Genomic DNA, 21,641 nt, shown 5'->3' with positions numbered 1-21,641 from the left:
CCCCCCCCCCCCGGCAGGAACGAACGGCTTTCTCCTTTCCCCCACCCCCCCCGGCGGGAACGAACGCCTGCAGCATTCTCCCTGGCTGAAGCACTTTTATACAGGTAGGAAGATGGTTTATTTAATCTTTTCTTTGCTTATAAATGTTTATTCAGGTTGGATTTATTTGTATAAGTATAAATAAGGATTTATTATAGAATTTAATGACTTCCCCTCCCCCCCCACCTCGTTCTGGACGCCTAATTTGTAACCTGCGCCTGATTTTTTAATGTGTAGACAAGGTTTTTTCAGTTCAACAAAAATCTTCTCTTGCTCCATTCTAAGTTAATTTGGAGTACGTTTTCACTGTGGAAACTTTGAAATCAGGCGTCAGTGGCCGGACACGCCCCCTTTTGAAGAAAAAATTCTGTTCCAAAGTGGAACTGTTCTACCTGACTAGAACTGCAGAAAAAAAAATGTGGAGAATTGTGATTTCTAAGATAGTCCGTTCTCCACCAGTTGCTCCTAAAAATCAGGCACAAATCATGTGGAAACTTGGGCCCAAAGGGTGGTAGAGGTTTGGAACTCTTACACAAATGGTAGTTGATACTAGGTCAATCGTTATTTTAAATCTGAGATTGCTAGATTTTTGTTAACCAAAGGTATTAAGAGACATGGAGCAAAGTAAGTATATGGAGTTAAGTCATAGATCAGCCATGATCTCATTAAATGGTGGAACAGGTTCGAGGGGCTAACTGGCCTACTCCTCTTTCAATGTTCCGATGGTGTTGCTCAAAGTGAATAAGAGTTTTTTTTTTAACAACAGGGATATTATACCATGTAGTATATCAGAGACACCAATTTCATGACTAAATAAGTCAAAGTGTGATTTCATTACATGGTATTCTGGGATTTTTTTAACAGTATTTTGGGGATTGAATTTGCAGTTTTCCATGAAAAACTATAAAAGTGTTCTTTATTATATGTATCTTTTTTTTTTAAGCAAGGCAAGGCAATACATGGCAAGATGGTAGTCGGTAACTAATTGTTTAGCAGCACTAGTAAGGGGGAGGCCCTGGGTTTTAATAACATGGGCAAGTAGCCTGGGTTTTGTAGTGTGGAGTGTATGAGCCTTGGATTTGATGGCACTCAGTGGAGGTCAGTATTGCTAGATTTGGCAAGACAATTACGCTAGGTTTTGTCTTGCTGTGCGGGGAAAAATGGCCTTGGGCAGGTACCTAATTTTTTGGCTAGTTTATTAACCGAAAGTGCCATTTGTTTGCAGGTCTCACTTAAATGTGCTGCTGCTAAACTCACAATTGGGATGTTGAATTCTGTTTGCACAAGTGCATCCCGTTGCTTTGAGAACTAGTTTCTCCATACAAGGGCACAAAATTGGCTGCGGGGGTGGGGGAGAGGAGAAGAGAGAAGTCTTGGATCACGAGAGTTTAAACAATTGATGACACTATTGATTCTGGCTTCAGTGGCGTGCTTAAATTTATTGTCTGAACTACTGGCGTAGGCTGTGTACTACCTGGAGCCCAGGTAATAATTGATAAATTTACCACCTCCAGTGATCATTTTTATTTTATTCAGTTAAACTTTGACGGATGGAGTTGCTTTTAATGTGAGATAACGCAATGATGGTGAGGGAAATTAGAATTAAAGTTTTAGATGGCGAATGCATGAAGTAGAAAGTATCTGGCTGCAGGGCATGTTCAAATCATTTTCTAAACAAACCTTCTCACAAAGCTTGGTTGTCTATATTAACCTAAAAGAACAATTTACATTGCTTGTATAAAAAACATTTTGAAGGATTGTTGTGTAATTAAATTGAGTGTATGTCTTACACTTATGCTCAGTCAACATTTTTTTAAAGAGCTTTTAATTTAATGGTTTTCAAAGCAAGGTTCAGAGTGTGCAAGTAAGGAAAAAGCCATTCCTATGCCTCCAAATATGCTTAAAACTTGCCCCTGGACTGGCTCTGCCCATGGACACCCAATCCCTGGCAAAATTTGGAGCGGCTACATCACTAATTTCAACATTTAAAAGGTTGACATCTCTGTTGACAATCCCCAATATGTGGTTGGTGTAATGGAGTATTTAACACTGTGGCTCCTTTAAATGCACGAGATCCTCCTGCTCGTTGGTGTTGACTGTACTTTGCGTCAGATATATAGGGCTCAATTTTCCCCAATCCCTTTTTTCGGCGCACTTACCTTAAAAGTTTGCACACTGGAAACGGCGCCGAAAAAAAGGGGCCCCATCCTGCCTGCTCTGCCGAGTCTCCGGTGTCCCAGCGTGGAATAGATAGTGAAGTGGGGGGCGGAGCAACAGGAGGAGGAGGAGGAGGGGGGTGGTGGGGGGAAGGAGGAGGAGGGGGGTGGTGGGGGGAAGGAGGAGGAGGGGGGTGGTGGGGGGAAGGAGGAGGAGGGGGGTTGTGGGGGGAAGGAGGAGGAGGGGGGTTGTGGGGGGAAGGAGGAGGAGGGGGGTTGTGGGGGGAAGGAGGAGGAGGGGGGTGGTGGGGGGAAGGAGGAGGAGGGGAGGGGAGAAGAAGGGGGAGGGGGAAGGAGGAGGAGGAGGAGGAGGGGAGGGGGGAAGGAGGAGGGGTGGGGAAGGAGGAGGAGGAGGAGGGGGGGGTGGGGCGGGGAAGGAGGAGGAGGGGGGGTGGGGAAGGAGGAGGAGGAGGAGGGGGGTGGGGGGGTGGGGAAGGAGGAGGAGGAGGAGGGAGGTGGGGGGGTGGGGCGGGGAAGGAGGAGGAGGAAGGGGTGGGGCGGGGAAGGAAGTGGAGGAGGGGGTGGGCGGGGAAGAAGGAGGAGGAGGAGGAGAGGGGGCGGGGGGTAAGAAAGTGTGTTTTGAGGGGGGGGGGACTTTTAAAAAAAAAAACAGCTTGATTCTGGCATAAAGGTAGGACTTCTATTTTTTATTTGTTATTGATTGATTGCTTATTACTTTTTGTGGTTTGTTTAGTGCTTTATAAGTCTTGGTGCAGGTCCTCAGCTTCCTTCTATTTTTTATTTGTTAACTATTTGCTTATTACTTTTTGGCCTTTGTTTAGTGCTTTGTAAGTCTTGGTGCTTTAAATGTACTAACCTGCGCCGAATTCTTAACTGCCTGCAATGTTTTTCAGAGCTGGCCACATACGCTGACTTAAGACGATTTGGAGTAAGTTTTAGCTGGCCAAAGTGGCATAAATGGCCAAAACCGACGTGTCTGGGAACGCCCCCATTTGGAAAAAAAAACGGAACTAAAAAAAATCGTACCTAACTGACTTAATCTAGAGCAAATTTTGGGGGGAAAATGGCATTTTTTTAAACTTATGCCAGAAAAACAACTTACTCCAAAAAAATTGATGCAAGTCATAGCCAAAATTGGGCCCATAAACTAGAAGTCGGTGGGAACTTTGACACAAAGAGCCCAGTGCAAGATCTGGGAACACTCGGGAATACCTCGAGTCCCCTAAACAAATACAATACCTTGTACCAAACCACAGAACCTAGTCCTGACCTAGGCTTTGGCCCAAATCAGAGCAAAAGTGGGCTGCAACTTGAGAGGATTATTTATTGTGATAACTATTATTTTACTGGACAATGCGAGTATTTACAAAAGAGAGTATGGACACTAAAGTTACATTTGTTGCACTGCTTTGGCATATTTTCACCTATGGCATATAGGAACAGGAGTCGGCCATTCAGTCTTTCGAGCTTGTTCTGCTTTTAATTAGATCATGGCTAATCTGCATATATCCACCTTTTCGTTATATCCCTTGATACCTTTACCTAACAAACGTCTATTCATGTCAGTCTTAAAAATCTCAATTGACCAAGAAACCACAAGCTTTGGTGGGGGTGGGCAGGGGGCGGGCGGGCGGAAGAGAGAAAGAGTTCCAGATCTCCACTACCCTTTGTGTGAAAAAGTGCTTTCTCATTTTACTCCTAAATGGCCTAGATGCAGTTTTAAGATTTCCCCACCAGAGGAAATAGTTTCTCTGTAACTACCCTATTGAATCCCTTTATCATTTTTAAAGACCTTGATTGCTTAAGTTTTACATGATATTATTTCAAGTTGGCTTTTTGCATGACTCCATTTTTTTTAGTTGCATAGGGCCCAAATTTCCCAGGAATTGCTCCGTTTCTTTGGAGCAACTTGATTTTTCTGGAGTATCTTTTTAGTTGCAATTCTGGCCATTTAATTTGCACCAATGTAAGTTTGTTTTTTTTTCAAAGGGGGCGTTCCCAGCCACTTACGCCTGTTTTGGCCATTTAAGCGAGTTTGGCCAGCAAAAATAGTTGCTCCAAACTAACTTAGGCCAGAAAACGTCCGCACAGAAAAACCTTACCTGGAGTTAAGGAATCGGTGCAAGTAACTACATTTAGTGCACGACCAAGCACCAAACAAAGCACAAAAAGTAATGAGCATTCAATAAAAAATAAAGAACTGGAACTATTCTGCCATTTTGTTTTTTTATATTAAAATATAGATTAAGATGAAATGCAAATGGTTAATTTAATGTTGTTTCATACCGGATGCATATTTATCTTTTTGTTACTTCTATATAGGGAACCAACATAGTTACATTTCTGTCGGCCAAATACACAAAGCTCGCTTTTAGGAGGCAATCCAGTTTTATTTTCAATTCAAAATAGTACTTTTCCCATTTAGTTGCAGTTGCAGAGAAAGTTGCTAACCTGTGTAAATTCACTGAATGCATTGAAGACCTCGGTGATGCAGAGGTGTGATTTTGACAAATTAATTATGTTCTTTAATTTAAAATATTAGTGTTAGTGGAAACCTTTTATTCATCAGTAATAACACTAGTCATTTGGTTGGACTGAATTCTCCTACAATCCCAGTTCTTCAAGTAGCATAGTCATTGGAGTTTGTTTCAGCTAATTAGGCAACATAATATTGGGTTACTTTTGGTCTAGTATTTGATTGACTTTAAGCGACTAACATATATTCATTTCTGACAGCCCTGGAGGGGGATCTTGGCATTTGGAAAATCTCAGATAGGATTACTGGAATTTGGTAGCGTTTATACAGAAGTGCTAAGGTATAGTGGTTGCTGGTGGATGGAAATGAGGGAAGAATATATTTCACCAGTGAAAGAATTTGGAAAGAAATGCATTAATTGTGTTATTGCTCACAGATTTCGAAAGAATTTCCTTGAAAGTAAATAAAGTGTTCCCCAGTGAACTGTATAACAGTATAATATGTAAATAATAATTGTTATGGAATTCTGCATATAGACACAACTCATTCAAATACAAATGAGAAAGTTTTACAAGGCATACTTGAACTTTAGGCTGATGCAGCATTGTGTTGAGATATAATTTTAGTCTGTTTACAATGACAGCTAAGAAGTTAATTAAACCCATGAGTGGGAAATGATTAAAGCTGTATTCCTACCCAGTATGTTTTAAATTTTATATATATATAATATATATATATATATATTATATATATATATATATCATCTAAAAAAAAATGATTTGTAGTTTTAAATGTACATTTTTATTTAATAGTATTAAATCTCGAGGTGCTTTAGAGCCATTTGTCAGTTGCTTGTGAAACTGTTGCTTAGATGTTAAGAAACCACGGTAAAAGGCTAATGAACTAATATTTTTTGTACTGCCATTGTTCTTTTGTGCATGTTGCATTGTGGGTAATTGCTGGGTTGTTTTGCAATCTGGTCCGTCTTACTGCTGCCAGTGGGACAAAATGTCAGCAACACCTCCTACGTAAGTCGCACACCAACCATCTGGAGCTCACTCCATCCCATCTAAATAGGGCAACAGTCACAGCCCTGGTGGTTTAACCAAAGCCTACCAGGCACTGACACAATGAAGGGAATTTTAATCCCCAAAAGCTGGTGGGTTGAGGTCGGGCGGGAGATTAAAGTTTAAAAACTTTGAATCCTGATACCAACCCGTCTCCAACACATCCATTTCCGGTTTTAACGGATGTGGATGGGGTACGGGCAGGGAATTCCGTTCCCAGGAGGCTGGTTGGCACTTCAAATATTACTGTATAATGAGGCTGGGTTGCCTCATGGTGATCCAGCATTTTAAATTTAACTGTGGGCAGATGGGATTCCCAGGCCTCGGGGAATCTGCCAAGTAAAGGCAATCGAGGACTGTTGGATCCAGGAGGTAATTGTCTTTCTACTTGCCTACCGGATCCAGCGTTCCTGCCTCGCCAAGCCCCTGCTTCCGACCTTCCTTTGATCTCTCCACCTGGCCTCCGATATTCTCTCCCATCCCCCTTCCAGCCCCACAAGGCCCCCGATCTCTGATTTCCCCCTCCAACCTCTGTCCCCTCTGACGATCTTCAGCCCTCTGCCTTGCCGACAATCTTCAGCCCCTGACCCCTCCCCTCAACCTCTAGCCCCTGACCTCGCCGACAAACTGTAGCCCCCGACTCTGGCTCCTGACCCCTCCGACGATCTTCAGCCCCTGACCCCTCCCCTCAACCTCAAGCCCCTCACCTCGCCGACAAACTGTAGCCCCCGACTGTGGCTCCCGACCCCTCCGACGATCTTCAGCCTCTGACACCCCCTCCAATCTCCAACCCCTCACCTCGCCGAACTGCAGCTCCCGACCTCACCGGCAAACTCCGGCCTTCTGACCCCACTCCCCCAATCCCTTCCTTCTCTTTGTGACCTGCTACTGCAGGCCTACTTGCGAGACAGCCATTCCATCTGGCTGGTTTTGGGTGGGCAACAGAAAAACAAAATGTTAATCAGGCCCTGCCGTTAAATTCGGCAGGGCCTGAAGGACATCTGTTCTCCGAGGTTTCCTGACCGTATTCCAGCCTTACCGCTCCCTACCTGCCTCCAAGTTAAAATTCCAGCCAATGGGTGAGCAAATCAGCACCTCTGCCTCCCCTTACAATGAGCCCCCTGGGCTAACATTTGTTTAAAAGGAGTATCTGTTTTACTACCTTCAACCTAATTTGTCTTTTTAACCATCTAGATAAGAGCCCAGAATATAATCGTTTTACTCTTACCTGGATGTTGCTAGAATCCCAAAAGCTATTACAAGCCTTCAGCTCAAGATCAGATTATGGCGGTGTTCTCCCGCACACCTTGGCTAACGTGGATGAGTTGCTTAAGAAGGTTTCTGAGGTACCTTATACTTTTTAAAATTGTATAGTCATATGTAATATTGGCATAGCTGTTATACTAGGTGAAAGTTCATTCTGTTCTGGATGAAAGCAATGGCATGAATCATTAACTGTCCATTTTTAACAGTACCGGTACCAAATTTAGTGAAATTTTAGACTGATGCTACTCAAGTGGCAGACTGCGAGCCATATCGCAGCTGAGAAGCCTTTAACTCTGAACTGCAGCTCTGCAGTTCCCCGAAGACAGTCGACATCCTCTGTTTCCTGATTCCCCACGCAAGGCTTTTTCTGATTTGCCTCTCAGGAGACTGCATAGATTTGGGGGAAAGAGATGGGATTAATGGTGTGAGTAGGTTGCACCATGTGGGATGGGACAGGTTCGATGGAGAATGCCTCTGAACCGGGAGAGAGAAGAGTGCCCACTGACTGGATGGGTGGAAGACCCGTGAACTGGATGGAATGGGGCGAGAAGAGTGGGAAAGGTAAGAGGGCATCATGATGGGAAGACAAGTGGCTGAGAATAGTTAGTAAAGAGTATTCTTTATTGTAATGAACCTTTAGCTTTCCTGTAAATTGGAGTTTTGATTGAACTAGTAATTAATTCAAACAATAACGACTTCCTATTTACATAGCATCTTTTAACATAAAACATTGCTCCAGGGCCCCACAGATAGATGCACAAAAAATGGAATACGAGCCAGAAAAGGATTGATTAGAAGGACTGACCAAAAGCTTGGTCAAGTATTTGGGTTTTGAAGAGGTTTTTAAAGGAGAAGATATAGAGAGATTTAATGAGGGAGTTCCACAGAGGATTTAGATAGCTGAAGGGAGGTGGGTATGTATAAGAGACTTGTGAAAGAACCACAGAGTGTTCGAGGACTAGGGATTATCAGGCTAGCAAAGTTTAAGAGTGGGTTGAGGCAATTAGGGATTTAAAGATGAGGAACTGAATTTTTAATTTAAAGTGTTGGGGCATAGGTACCAATGTAGGTCAGCAAGGATAGACGTGATGGGTAAACGGGACTTAGTGCATGACAGGATACATAAAGCAGAGTTTTGGGGAAGTTCGAGTTTATGGAAGTTGGAGGCTGGGAGGCCAAGAAGGAAACCAAACTACTTTATTTCTAGCTTTCATTCTCCTAGCTCTTGCAAACCATCTGTGTTGTTTGGTCTTTTGATGCCTGAAATTGTGAAATACAGTGTTAATGACAAACACAGTTTCAAGGTGTCAGCCTTGGCTCAGTATTAACACTCTTGCGTTTGAGTCATAAGGTAGTGGGTTCAAACCCCACTTTAGAGACTTGAGCACATAATCTAGGCTGACACTTCAATGCAGCACTATCAGAGGTGCTGTCTTTCAGCTGAGACATTAAACAGAGCCCTGACAGCCCCCATGGGTACATAAAAAGATCCCATGGCACCGATTAAAGCAGGGGAGCCCACTGTCCTGACCAATATTTATCCCTCAACCAGCAAAAAAAAAGATTGTCTGGTCATTTATCTCATTGCTGTTTCTAGGATTTTGCTGTGCGCAAATTGGCTGGTGGGTTTCCCTACATTACAACAGTGACTTCACTTTAGAAATGCTTTTGGATGTCCTGAGGTCATGAAAGTTTTTTCTGCTTTCCAAAGCACCATGGCTAAGATTACACAGTGCAGTTTTAACCCACTTATATTTATTTGGGCTCCCCAGTAAAACTATTTGAGTACTCAACTTCTTACTATTTGCTCTCTCCTTGCTTGATGTTACACTGAAACCTATTTTGTTTCTTAAAGGAGAAGTTGAAATTTGTCTCTCAATCCTAAATGTTCTAAATAGCAATACACATACAATTACTGGTATATAGTAATGCTCTCTTTGTTTTCTGCTTTATGCTGTAAAGTCGCACTTTAGATGCCACTTGTGAACAGATATTTTGGCTGCAATTTTAACTGTCTCATCCTGCCGGGTCGTTGGGGGGGGGGGGTAAAATAACGGGAGTCCCTTACCCCCTCTAATCCCACTTCCTGCCGTGTCCCTATGTTAACCTGCTCTTTTGAGCAGCTGAGCAGGATACCCGCAGCAAGGAATCGAGTTCCTACTTTAAATATGCACATGAGGTCCAAGAATGTCATCAAGTTCTGCGGAGAGGGAGCAGTGTCTACTCTCCTGTTAGGCAAAATCTGCTGAAAACTGGATCCTGGGCCAGAAGAGGCACAGAAGGCGTTTTAAGTTTATTTTTCATGTTTCTTTATGGGCCAGGAAGGGCAATAGTGCTCCTCCGGGCCTCACTAGGAAGCCTTGGACCTTCATGGCACCAGGCTACCACCCCCTCCACGCAATCGCAACCAGATCCCCCATCCCCATCCCCCTCCACTCCACTAATTACCAGGGATCGTTCCCAGATGTGACCACTTGCCACAAATTCCCGCTCCCGCCCACTGGCCACTGTCAATCTGGCCAGTTTTGGTGCGTGAGTCTGCATTCTTTTATTTAAATCACAAGAATGCTGAAAAGTGCATGGATGTGGACATCAGATGAGCATTGAGCTCAACCTTGATGTTATCCAGATTCGAATAGTCGAACTGTCTAGACTTTGAGCTAAGAATTGGATGTTAGGTACCTGGTACCTGTGGAACCATACGTAAGCCCAACAAGTCAATACCTTCCCTAGAGAAGGGAGCAAATTTAGAGAAAAAGGAAACCCATGAACTAGTGGGAGGACAGAAGACTGGGAAGCTTTTAAAAGCCAGCAAAGAATTACTTTAAAAAAATGACTAAGAAAGGGAAGATAGACTATGAAAGTAAACTAGTACACAATATAAAAACAGATAGCGAGAGTTTCTATAGGTATATAAAAAGGAAAAGAGTGGCTAAAGTAAATGTTGGTCCCTTAGAGGACGAGACCAGGTAATTAGTAATGGGGAACATGGAGATGGCAGAAACTCTGAACAAATATTTTGTATCAGTCTTTACGGTAGAGGACATGAACAATATTCCAACAGTGGATAGCCAAGGGGCTATGGGGGGGAGGACCTTAATACAATCATGATCACTAAGGAAGTGGTACTCAGTAAGATAATGGGACTAAAGGCAGATAAATCCCCTGGACCTAATGGCTTGCATCCTAGGGTCTTAAGCAAAGTAGCAGCAGGGATTGTGGATGCATTGGTTGTAATTTACCAAAATTCTCTGGATTCTGGGGAGGTCCCAGCGGATTGGAAAACTGCAAATGTAATGCACCTATTTAAAAAAGGAGGCAAACAAATAGCATGAAGCTATAGACCAGTTAGCCTAACATCTGTGATTGGGAAAATGTTGGAGTCCATTATTAAAGAAGCAGTAGCAGGACATTTGGAAAAGCAAAATTTGGTCAGGTAGAGTCAGCATGGATTTATGAAGGGGAAGTCATGTTTGACAAATTTGCTGGAGTTCTTCGAAGATGTAACGAACATGGTGGATAAAGGGGAACCAGTGGATGTGGTGTATTTGGACTTCCAGAAGGCATTTGACAAGATGCCACATAAAAGGTTACTGCACAAGATAAAAGTTCACGGGGTTGGGGGTAATATATTAGCATGGGGAGCGGGGGGAGAAGTGGAGCTGAGTCCATGATCTTATTGAATGGCGGAGCAGGCTCGAGGGGTCGTATGGCCTACTCCTGTTCCAATTTCTTATGTTGTTATGGATAGAGGATTGGCTAACTAACAGAGAACAGAGTCGAGATAAATGTTCATTCTCTGGTTGGCAACCAGTAACTAGTGGGGTGCCGCAGGGATCAGTGCTGGGACCCCAACTACTTACACTCAGTCCCTTCTTCCAAGTCGTTAATATAGATTTTAATGTAGCCAAGTTTGCTTTTCTTCCATCTTTGAATCGTCAGCAATGTGTGAAGAGGACACACAAAATCTGCAAAAGGACATAGACAGACTAAGTGAGTGGGCAAAAATTTGGCAGATGGAGTATAATGTTGGAAAGTGTGAGGTCATGCACTTTGGCAGAAAAAATCAGAGCAAGTTATTATTTAAATGGAAAAAGATTGCAAAGCGGGACCTGAGGGTACTAGTGCATGAAACGCAAAAGGATACTATGTAGATAAAGCAAGTGATCAGGAAGGCCAATGGTATCTTGGCCTTTATTGCAATGGGGATGGAGTATAAAAGCAGGGAAGTCTTGCTACAGCTATATAAGGTATTGGTGAGGCCACACCTGGAATACTGCGTGCAGTTTTGGTTTCCATATTTACGAAAGGATATACTTGCTTTGGAGGCAGTTCAGAGAAGGTTCACTAGGTTGATTCCGGGGATGAGGGGGTTGACTTATGAGGAAAGGTTGGGCCTCCACTCATGGAATTCAGAAGAATGAGAGGTGATCTTATCGAAATGTATAAGATTATGAGGGGGCTTGACAAAGTGGATGCAGAGAGGATGTTTCCACTGATGGGGGAGACTAGAATTGGAGGCCATGATCTTAGAATAAGGGGCTTCCCATTAAAAACAGAGATGAGGAGAAATTTCTTCTGAGGGTTGTAAATCTGTGGAATCCGCTGCCTCACAGAGCTGTGGAAGCTGGGACATGGAATAAATTTAAGACAGAAATAGACAGTTTCTTAAACGATAAGGGGTAATGGGAGCGGGCAGGAAAGTGGAGTTTAGTCCATATCAGATCAGCCATGATCTTATTGAATGGCGGAGCAGGCTCGAGGGGCCGTATGGCCTACTCCTTTTCCCATTTCTTATGTTATGAATATTTGGTGATTTATAGTAAGGAATCTTTTTTCTTCCCTCCTGAAGGATGGTAGCAAAAATGAACTACATTCAAAATCTTCAGAAAAGTCAGAAGAGTCTTCTGAAAAGTTGAAAATTTCAGTTGAGTCACCTTTGAACCCTGATTCAGGGAGAAATGTAACTCTGTTTCCGTTCACCTGTAATACTGGATACCCCACGTCGGAGATGGAAAACTCTCAAGATGTGAGCAAAAGCCAACAAATCTGGGCCACCTTTGAGAACGTCTGGAATATAATAAACAAATACAGGTATAAAAATGCATTGTGTACTGCTACATATGTAAGTATATATTAGTCAAAGTAGTACACAGTTTTGATATAGGCAAATTCTTGGCTGTTTCCCAAAACAGTAATTTTACTTCTTACACAGCTATGATATACAGGTGTTGATTGGGCTAGAGAAACCGAATGATGAAGTTTAAACTTGGGTATTGGAGATGACAAAGACTGTTATATTGTAGATAAAGTTGAGGAGATTGCTGTACATGTTTGAAATCTATGAAAGGTAGACCAACTGAATGACTATGACAAACTCAAATAGACCACCAAACTGGAATTCCAAGAACTTACAATCTGCTTACTTGCTCACAAGTTAAAACAGAGAGGGTTTTTTTTAATTGAATGGGAAATTCTGTAAATAAAATATTCATAATAAAGGAACATTTTTGTGCTAGTAAATCAACATTTGTTTTTTGGTCTTATATGACAGTACATGAGATTAATATTTTTGAATATTTTTTCCACAGCTCGTTAATTTTTGCAACGTTTAACCTTCCTCACAACTCTTTAGCTGTTGTAATCGACAGCAAGCTCCCACTTCCTGAGGAAGCATTTCAGAGCCTGCAGAGGTTGATGCCTGCTGTAAAAGAACTGCTGGCAGGAATTCAAAGGTGAGCATCTAATTGTCCTAAGAGGAATGCATAAAGCAGTTGGAAAGTATTTTAATTTAATGTAGTTTGTTTCCAAGTATCATTTGACGATTATATTAAGAGCAATACATTATCTGACTACCGTCATGAATGCATTTTACATAACTCTTCCATTCTCCCAGTGATGAGATCTAATAATTGTACAAACAGAATTGCTGAACATTGTATCAATCCATGCCCACTCACTACATGCAGAAACCCTAAGTATTATAATGTAACAAACCTTATGGGTTATCTTATTAGCAAGCGAGAAAAACTTTTAAACATGGAACACTTTTGTATTCTACTTTAAGGCACATTCTGCTATTATTGTGTAAACCTGTGCTGGAACAAATGGTAAAGCTACTGGCTGCTTGATGACCAGAATGTTTTTTTAAATTGTCTGTTAACTCTTCATTCACAAGGAACGGCAACTTGAAACTTAAATAAAAACAAAAAATGCTGAAAATACATGGGTCTGTCAGCATCTGAAAAGAGAACAAATTAATGTTTCAAGTAGGAATCCTGCATCAGAAGCAGTAAAGCTGAAGGGTCTCTACCTGAATCATTAACTCATCTTCCACCCCCCACCGCCCCCTCGGCCCTGCCCCACCAGTTTTCAGGTGCTGAACGAACTAGCTGTGTATTTCCAGCATCTTCTAATTACATTTGATCATTCAGTTTAAAAAAACTAATATTTAAATTTTATCTAGAGATAATAAACATCTTCTGGTATAGATGAGAAGATGGTTAATGAAGCTGGATAGAGTAGCTATAGCTACAAAGAAGGAAATGAAGCAAGGAAACGGGGAATAATAAATCTGGCAAGAAATGTTCCCTTTGTGGAGTGGAATTTTACAGCCATGGGACAAAATACACTCGACATGTAATTAGTAAAGTACTTATATTTGCATTGCAAAGGTGTGGAGCACTAACTATGGTCCGTATCAGTCTGTCGTCCAAATAATAAAGCACTTTGTATTTTTGAATTTCCTTAATTAATGTTGTTCAAGTTGGTATTTTTGGTTATAGTTATAGAGAAAACGATGGACAAGAAAAATGTCCCCATATTGCTGGTAAACTACATGTGGAATGGGGATTGTAGAATTTATATTAGTGAGAAAATGAAGTCAGAGATTGTGGCTAGCATCTCTAGGTTTCGGAATTATTCCATCAAGGTGTGTTTTGTTAAACTTGGTTCTACTGATTCGCTTGGTGAACAACAGTAAAGTCATGCTACAAAATATTCAGCTGGCAAGCTGTTTTGGCTTCCAGCTCACTAGAGTTGGAAACTAGCTCTCATTAATTAAAAAAAAAGTACATGGAGCATAAAATATTTACAATTTAAATGCAACAGCACACTCTATGCTGCTTATAGTTTAAAAAATAGTGATCCTGGATTGTTATCTGAATATTATTTTTTGTGGCTATGATTTATCAGGATCTTGTTTTTCCCACAAATGCTGTTACATTCACTAACCGCTAACCTGAATTACATAGAGGAAGAGGAATTTAATATGTAATTGCAGGGTTGACTGGGCCGTTGCTGGTGTCAGAACTTGAAGCCGTCGCTTGGTTTTAGAGGCAGAACTTTCTTTAACTTTTTACTCTAAATAATTTGGTTGCACCTTTTGTTGACTGTTTTAAAGACTTGGGGAGCATGAGAAAGAAGAGCAGTAGCCATAGCTGCTGTGAAATAGCATATGTTAAATGTGAATTAGAAATAGGAGTACAGTGTGCACCTTGTAAAGTCCTGGGACTCACATTTTTAAATCTTAGTAATGTTTTTTTCAAGCAAGTAAGACTTTCTTTAAAGTAAGTCTAGCTGCTTTTATATTGCTGTTGTGCCCCTTAATGTGGGATTTTTGCTTAGTCTTCCCAGCTGCCGCAATTTTACTTTGGTGTTGTTGCCAACACCACAGGCATGGAAGTTGAACAATTTTGTTTTTATTTATTCATTCATGGGATGTGGGCATCACTGGCAAGGCCAGCGTTTATTTCCCATCCCTATTTGCCGTTGCGTAGGTGGTGGTGAGCTGCCTTCTTGAACTGCTGCAGTCTTATGTGGTGAAGGTACTCCCACAATAACAGCAACTTGTATTTATATAGCGCCTTTAAATTAGTAAAATGTCCCAAGGTACTTCATAGGAGCATTATCAAACAAAATTTGACACCAAGCCACATAAGGAGATATTAAGACAGATGACCAAAAGTTTGGTCAAAGAGGTTGGTTTTAAGGAATGTCTTACAGGAAGAAAAAGCGGTAGAGAGGCGGAGAAGTTTAGGGATGGAATTGCAGAGCTTGGGCCTTGCCAGCTGAAGGCAAATCCGCCAATGGGGAACAATTAAATTCTGGGATGCTCAAGAGGCCAGAATTGAAGGAGCACAGTGCTGTTAGGTAGGGAATGCCAGGATTTTGACCCAACAACGATGAAGGAACAGCAATGTATTTCCATGTCACGATGGTGTGTGAATTGGAGGAGAACTGCAAATAATATTTTCTGTTTCCCCCTTCTATTCTCTCCACATTACATGATATCCAAGTTCCTCCAATACTGTTCCTGAGGTCTAAATAAAGCAGTTTATGGATAATTAAGATATATATACACACAGATATATCACTTTCCTCATTAATCGCAATCTTTAGAAGGGCACCAAATGAAATTATTCAAATCCTACACATTATTTAAAAACAAAAAAAATTCCACGTATGATCTAAACCTCATATCCTCACACATGCCTCTGTTGATGTCAGTTGCTAGGATGTCTCTTGGAGTCCACAACCTATTTTTTAATTCACAGGATGTGGACATTGCTGGCAAGGCCAGCATTTATTGCCCAACTCTAATTGACCTTAAGAAGGGTGGTGGTGGGCCACCTTCTTGAACCACTGCAGTGCGTGAGGTGAAGGTACTCCCACAGTACTGTTGGGTAAGGAGTTCCAGGATTTTGATGCAGCGACAATGAAGAAACAGCGATATATTTCCAAGTCAGGATGGTGTATGAGGGGAACCTCGAAGTGATGGTGTTCCCATGCGCATGTTGACCTTGTCCTTCTAGAAGTTGTGGGTTTGGGAGGTGCCGTCCAAGTAGCCTTGGTAAGTTGCTGCAGTGCATCTTGTTGATGGTACACACTTGATGCCATGTTGCACTGATGATGGAGGGAGCAAATGTTTTTTTAAGGTGGTGGATGGGGTGCCGATCAAGCGGACTGCTTTGTCCTGGGTGGTCTTGAGCTTCTTGAGTGTTGTTGGAGCTACACTCATCCAGGCAAGTGGAGATTATGCCACTGCACTCTTGACTTGTGCCTTGTAAGTGGTGGAAAGGCTTTGGGGAGTCGGGACGTGAGACACTCGCCATAGAATACCCAGCCTCTGACCTGCTCTTGTAGCCACAGTATTTATGTGGCTGGTCCAGTTAAGTTTCTGGCAGATGGTGACCCTCAGGATGTTGATGGTGGGGGACGCAACAATGGTAATGCCGTTTAAAATCATGGGGAGGTGGTTAGACTCTCTCTCTTGTTGGAGATGGTCATTGTCTGCCACTTGTGTGGAACGAATGTTACTTGCCACTTACCAGCTCAAGCCTGGATGTTGTCCAGGTCTGTTGCAATATCTGAGGGATTGCGAATGGAACTGAACACTGCAGTCATTAGTGAACTTTCCCATTTCTGACCTTATAATGGAGGGAAGGTCATTGATGAAGTGGCTGAAGATGGTTGGGCCTAGGACACTCCCCTGAGGAACACCTGCAAATTCTCAAAATGCCATGGTGAGATTTGCACTCACGTTCTCAAGATTATTAATCCAGACCTCTGGATAACTAGTCCAGTAACAACAACTACATTACCAGGGCAAAGTGGCAAGTTGGATCCAAAATTGGCTGAGAGGCAGGAAGCAAAGGGTAATGGTTGATGGGTGTTTTTGTGACTGGAAGGCTGTTTCCAGTGAGGTTCCGCAGGGCTCAGTACTAGGTCCCTTGCTTTTTGTGGTATATATCAACGATGTAGACTTGAATGTAGGAGGTATGATTAAGAAGTTTGCAGATGATACTAAAGTCGGCTGTGTGCTTGATAATGAAGAAGAAAGATGTAGACTGCTGGAAAGTATCAGATATTTCAGATGGACAGAACAGTGGCAAATAGAATTTAATCCGGAGAAGTGTGAGGTAATGCATTTGGGGAGGGCTAACAATGCAAGGGAATAGTATTAGACAGTCCCTCGTATCGAGGATGACCCGCTTCCACACCAAACAGGGATGAATTCACAGGTGTTTCAATGAGGGACCTGACATTCCAGATCCCGAACTACATATTGAAGGGCGAAAAATGTCTGTGCGTGGATTCTTTTAATGTGGGGTATTAAATGGTAGCTGAGAAGTGCAGAAGAATAAAGAAACCCTTGGACAGCATGTCCACAGAAAGTAACATGCCAGGTAGATAAGGAATACTTGCCTTTATTAGCTGAGGCATAGACTACAAGAGCAGGGAGGTTATGCTTGAACTGTATAAAACACTAGTTGGGCCACAGCTAGAGTAATGTGTGCAGTTCTCGTCACCACATTACAGGAAAGATGTGATTGCACTAGAGAAGGTACAGAGGAGATTTACGAGGATGTTGCCTGGACTGGAGAATTTTAGCTATGAGGAAAGATTGGATAGGCTGAGTTTGTTTTCTTTAGAACAGAGAAGGCTGAGGGGGACCTTATTAAGGTGTATACAATTATGAGGGGCCTAGATAGAATGGATAGGAAGGACCTATTTCCCTTAGTAGAGGGATTAACAATCAGGGGTCATAGATTTAAAGTAATTGTTTGGAGGTTTAGAGGGGATTTGAGGGGAAACGTTTTCACCCAGGGGATGGTGGGGGTCTGGAACTCACTGCCTGAAAGGGTGAGGCAGAAACCCTTACCACATTTAAAGGGTACTTGGATGTGCACTTGAAGAGCTGTAACCTACAGAGCTACAGACCAAGAGATGGAAAGTGGGATTAGGCTGGATAGCTCTTTATTGGCTGGAGTGGACACGATAAGCTGAAATGGCCTCCTTCCGTGCTGTAAATTTCTAAGATTCTACATTTCTATGACTACCATACCCAATATGCACGTTGCCCAGTTTCTTTTTTTTTTTTAAGTACTAAAACTATATTCATGAATATTAATTCATGGATTACATGCTCTTTTTTTTTACTTCAGATCCTGTACATATCAATGGATTAAGCACAAAGAGTGAATGGGAAATAAAATGACAGAAAATATATTAAGATATATGCCATCAGCATGTCACCTACATGATTTGGGCAGCATTCTTGCACAGACTTGCAGTTAATTTGGCATATTAAATCAGTTTTTAAAGTTCCTGTATTGCCATGTTCTCAAGATTAACATTCTTTGATTCTTCAGTCTATCTTCGTTATTGTTTTCATGTTAAAAGTAATGCAGCTTCTTGCAGCAAATGGTGTAGACCTTTTTTCAATGTAAATGGGCACGGATTCTGCTTCTGATTCAAGACGGGTTCCAAAGTAAGAAGGGCCTTTAATGCCAGGTCTGGAAAGATGAGCAAAAATATGGAAAAGCTTTTCTGGAAGAATGAGATCACTGGCACTGGAGCTAGTCCAAGGAGTTAACTGCATCAGGAAATTGAGCAACAACCTATGTGCTACCTCAGGCGGCCAAGACTGGGAGCTGGCAGTCACTGATGCACCACTCCCATGCCTCAATGTTGAGAGTAGAGTTACCAACACAGCAGAGGCAATTTAGGCACTTTTTAAATGTAATGTTAGAGAATGAGATGAATTTGGTATAATGCTGTGCTTGCCGTTTGAAGTGCTGACCTATCTAATGGATTATTATTATTTTCTTTATCTGGTTCATAATATTGGTGCAGGTTATGTTTGCTATCAGATCTGAATTTGAAGCAGCCTCAAAATCTTAAACAAAAACAATCCCTTGGATAAATCAGTGTATTACAACCTTCTGACTCAGAGGCAGGAGTGCCACCACTGAGCCATGGCTGACATGGACAGTCTCTATAATACAGAAGCGGATGTGTCAGTCGGTTGTGGGTTCAATTTCCATTCCAGAGGCATGAGCACATAATCTAGGCTGACGCTGCAGGGAACGCTGCACTGTCAGACACGCCGCCTTTCAGATTAAACATTTAACTGAGTCCCCGTCTGCCCCCTCAAGTGAATGTAAAAGATTCCACAACATTATTTGTAGAAAAGCAGGACAGTTCTCCCTGGTGTCCTGGCCAACATTTATCCGTCGACGAACACCTAAAAGAGATGACCTGGTCATTTATTTCATTACTGTTTGTGGGAGCTTGCTGTGCCCAAATTGGCTGACATATTTTCTACATTACAACAGTACTTCATTGGTTGTAAAGCACTTTGGGATGTCCTGAGCTTGTGAAAGGCATTATATAAATATAATTTTTTTTTCTATAATGCAGGAAATCTGTTGCAGTTGGTCATCAAATTAGCAATTTAAAATAGGCTTAGATGGTGATGGTAGGTGCTACAGAATCATAAATCTAAAATTAAAACCAGCACATCTTGTCAAAGATAAATTGGTGATCACCTGTCCATCAAAATGTTGTCTGTCCCGTCCTCCTGTGTGAAACTTCATGGAGGAGCTTTCTGAATGGTGTAGAATCATATCTGACCTTTTTGATTGGTGCAGTGTTTCTATTTACAATGGGCATCTATAGTGTAATTTTTGATTGGTTGTTTTGCTGTGATGTCATTTTTTCATATTACAATTGCAGTATTGTGCAATCTTGCTTTTCCGATCATTCAACTTAATTTTCCTTTTAGGTTTACCTCGCTGTTTTAACAAAATTATATTGCTCATTCTCTTTTTGTTCCTCCTACTATAATTGATTAAGCTGCTTACACTATCTAACGTTTCCCACAGCTCTGCTTGCTTTACTCTGTTTATATTCTTCTTCTAACTGTTTTTATTTCTGTCCTTGTATATACATTACCAACGTGCACTAATGTGGGATTTCAGTGATATATAAACCTATTTTTGGAAGATCAGAAAATGGCAATCTACATACTAGATTTGGAGATTTAAACAAACACAATAAACAGATAAAATAGAAAGAGGTGGCTACTGCAAATACTGTCACTTTCTTGTAAAGCATAAATTTAAATTTACATGAGATACACACAGACACACTAGTGCATTTCCCACAGCTGAATTAAGGATTGTATTGATTTGAAGCATGGGGTGTGCAAAATATGAAGAGGAAGCCTCAGCGAGGCTCAACTTTCATCTTATCAAAACCTGCTGTTTTTGTAAAAGCAGCTGATCTGATCTTGAATGAATGGTTGGAGATGGTGGTCTCTGCTTCTCTTAGCAAAGAGTCTTTACAACACTACATCACACAGACACATTTGTAGAGATACAACACTTTTAATCATATAAGTTTTGAGTAATTAAAAGAAAGCTAGACGCACATGTATATGGCACCTTAACATGTCTCTCAAATGTCTCAAACCTCTTCACGTACAAGGAAATACAGTGACTTATATAGGCAGATGCAGCCACCATTTTGTGCACAGCAAAACACCACACCAACATTGGTGGCTCCATTTTAACAGGTGTTTATTTTTTACCCATTTCGGCTGAGTTTCCCGAGCTTTGAGAAACCTGGCAGGTAAAAGGAGACGAGCATGATCTGTTCCATAAGCCAAGTGCATTTTACAGCACTGCCTATGGACCAGGAAAAGCAGGAGTATTTCCTCCATGCCCAACAAGCTTTCCTGCTTTTCCCTCCTTGCGATCGGCTGACCCCGTCCCCACCACCTCCACAATCTACGATCCCTACAATCTTCCCCACGATCTGACCCGACTCCCTTCTAGATCCACGCTCTTCTCTTTCCTCCCCACCCCCCCCCCCCACCACTATTCCCCACTACCCGCGATCAATCCCTCCCTCCCCCCCCCCCCTTCTTTTTGCTCCCCAGCTGCGACTTTGTGCCACAGGCTTTTGCGGCCGACAGGCAGGTAGCCTGTCAATCAGACTCCCTGTCGACGGGAAACCTGGTGAAAAAATGTAAAAGGCGCCCTGCTGTTAATTTCAGCAAGACATCTGGGAAACCCCTACTTCTGGGTTTGCTGTCTGGAACTACCCCTCCCCCGCCTCTCTGTAAATATCAACATTTATATTCAATTCTTAATAGTTTTTACTGCTTTTTCACTGCATCTGATTTCTACAGCCTATTGCAACTTTGATCAGCTTCTAACCTATGGTTTAAGTTCACAAAATTTTATTTTCTTGTAAAAAAAAATGAATTGAACTAAATATCAAGTATTTAAAATCATTTTATTGTGTCCTTATCAAAGCAAGGCGGGCAGTGGAAGATTGTCATTTTGGAATTCATCTATTCTAGGACTTAGTATCATACATCAGAAATTACTTTTTCATAATTGTCCTTGCGAGAAATACAGTGCCTTTTTGAAGATCAGTGGTGGTTAATATAGTAAATAGCTGAACTACATAGAAATGTCCCACAGTCAGTGCTGATCTCATCTCGGGTAACAGCAGAGTACTACAATTAGAAAATAGGTGCAGGAGTAGGCCATTCGGCCCTTCGAGCCTGCACCGCCATTCAATGAGTTCATGGCTGAACATGCAACTTCAGTACCCCATTCCTGCTTTCTTGCCATACCCCTTGATCTCCCTAGTAGTAAGGACTACATCTAACTCCTTTTTGAATATATTTAGTGAATTGGCCTCAACAACTTTCTGTGGTAGGGAATTCCACAGGTTCACCACTCTCTAAGTGAAGATGTTTCTCCTCATCTCCGGTCCTAAATGGCTTACCCCTTATCCTTAGACTGTGACCCCTGGTTC

The 21,641-nt window shown here is 41.9% G+C and overlaps 1 protein-coding gene across 4 annotated transcripts in view; it reads left to right on the top strand.

Annotated features, from left to right (window-relative positions):
- swt1 (SWT1 RNA endoribonuclease homolog) overlaps positions 1 to 21,641 on the top strand; it is a 170,491-nt gene that overhangs the window by 94,763 nt on the left and 54,087 nt on the right. For all 4 annotated transcript variants that reach the window (XM_070887169.1, XM_070887168.1, XM_070887166.1 and 1 more), the window contains exons 14-16: positions 6,954 to 7,105; positions 11,878 to 12,119; positions 12,617 to 12,760. In XM_070887169.1, coding sequence (XP_070743270.1) covers positions 6,954 to 7,105; positions 11,878 to 12,119; positions 12,617 to 12,760 — 538 coding nt within the window. The remainder of the gene's footprint in view (positions 1 to 6,953; positions 7,106 to 11,877; positions 12,120 to 12,616; positions 12,761 to 21,641) is intronic.

Source organism: Pristiophorus japonicus, chromosome 8, assembly GCF_044704955.1.
Source record: "Pristiophorus japonicus isolate sPriJap1 chromosome 8, sPriJap1.hap1, whole genome shotgun sequence".
NCBI classification, from domain to species: Eukaryota; Metazoa; Chordata; class Chondrichthyes; family Pristiophoridae; genus Pristiophorus; species Pristiophorus japonicus.
Note: the sequence above shows the minus strand (reverse complement) of the source record. Positions and strands in the feature narration are given on the sequence as shown.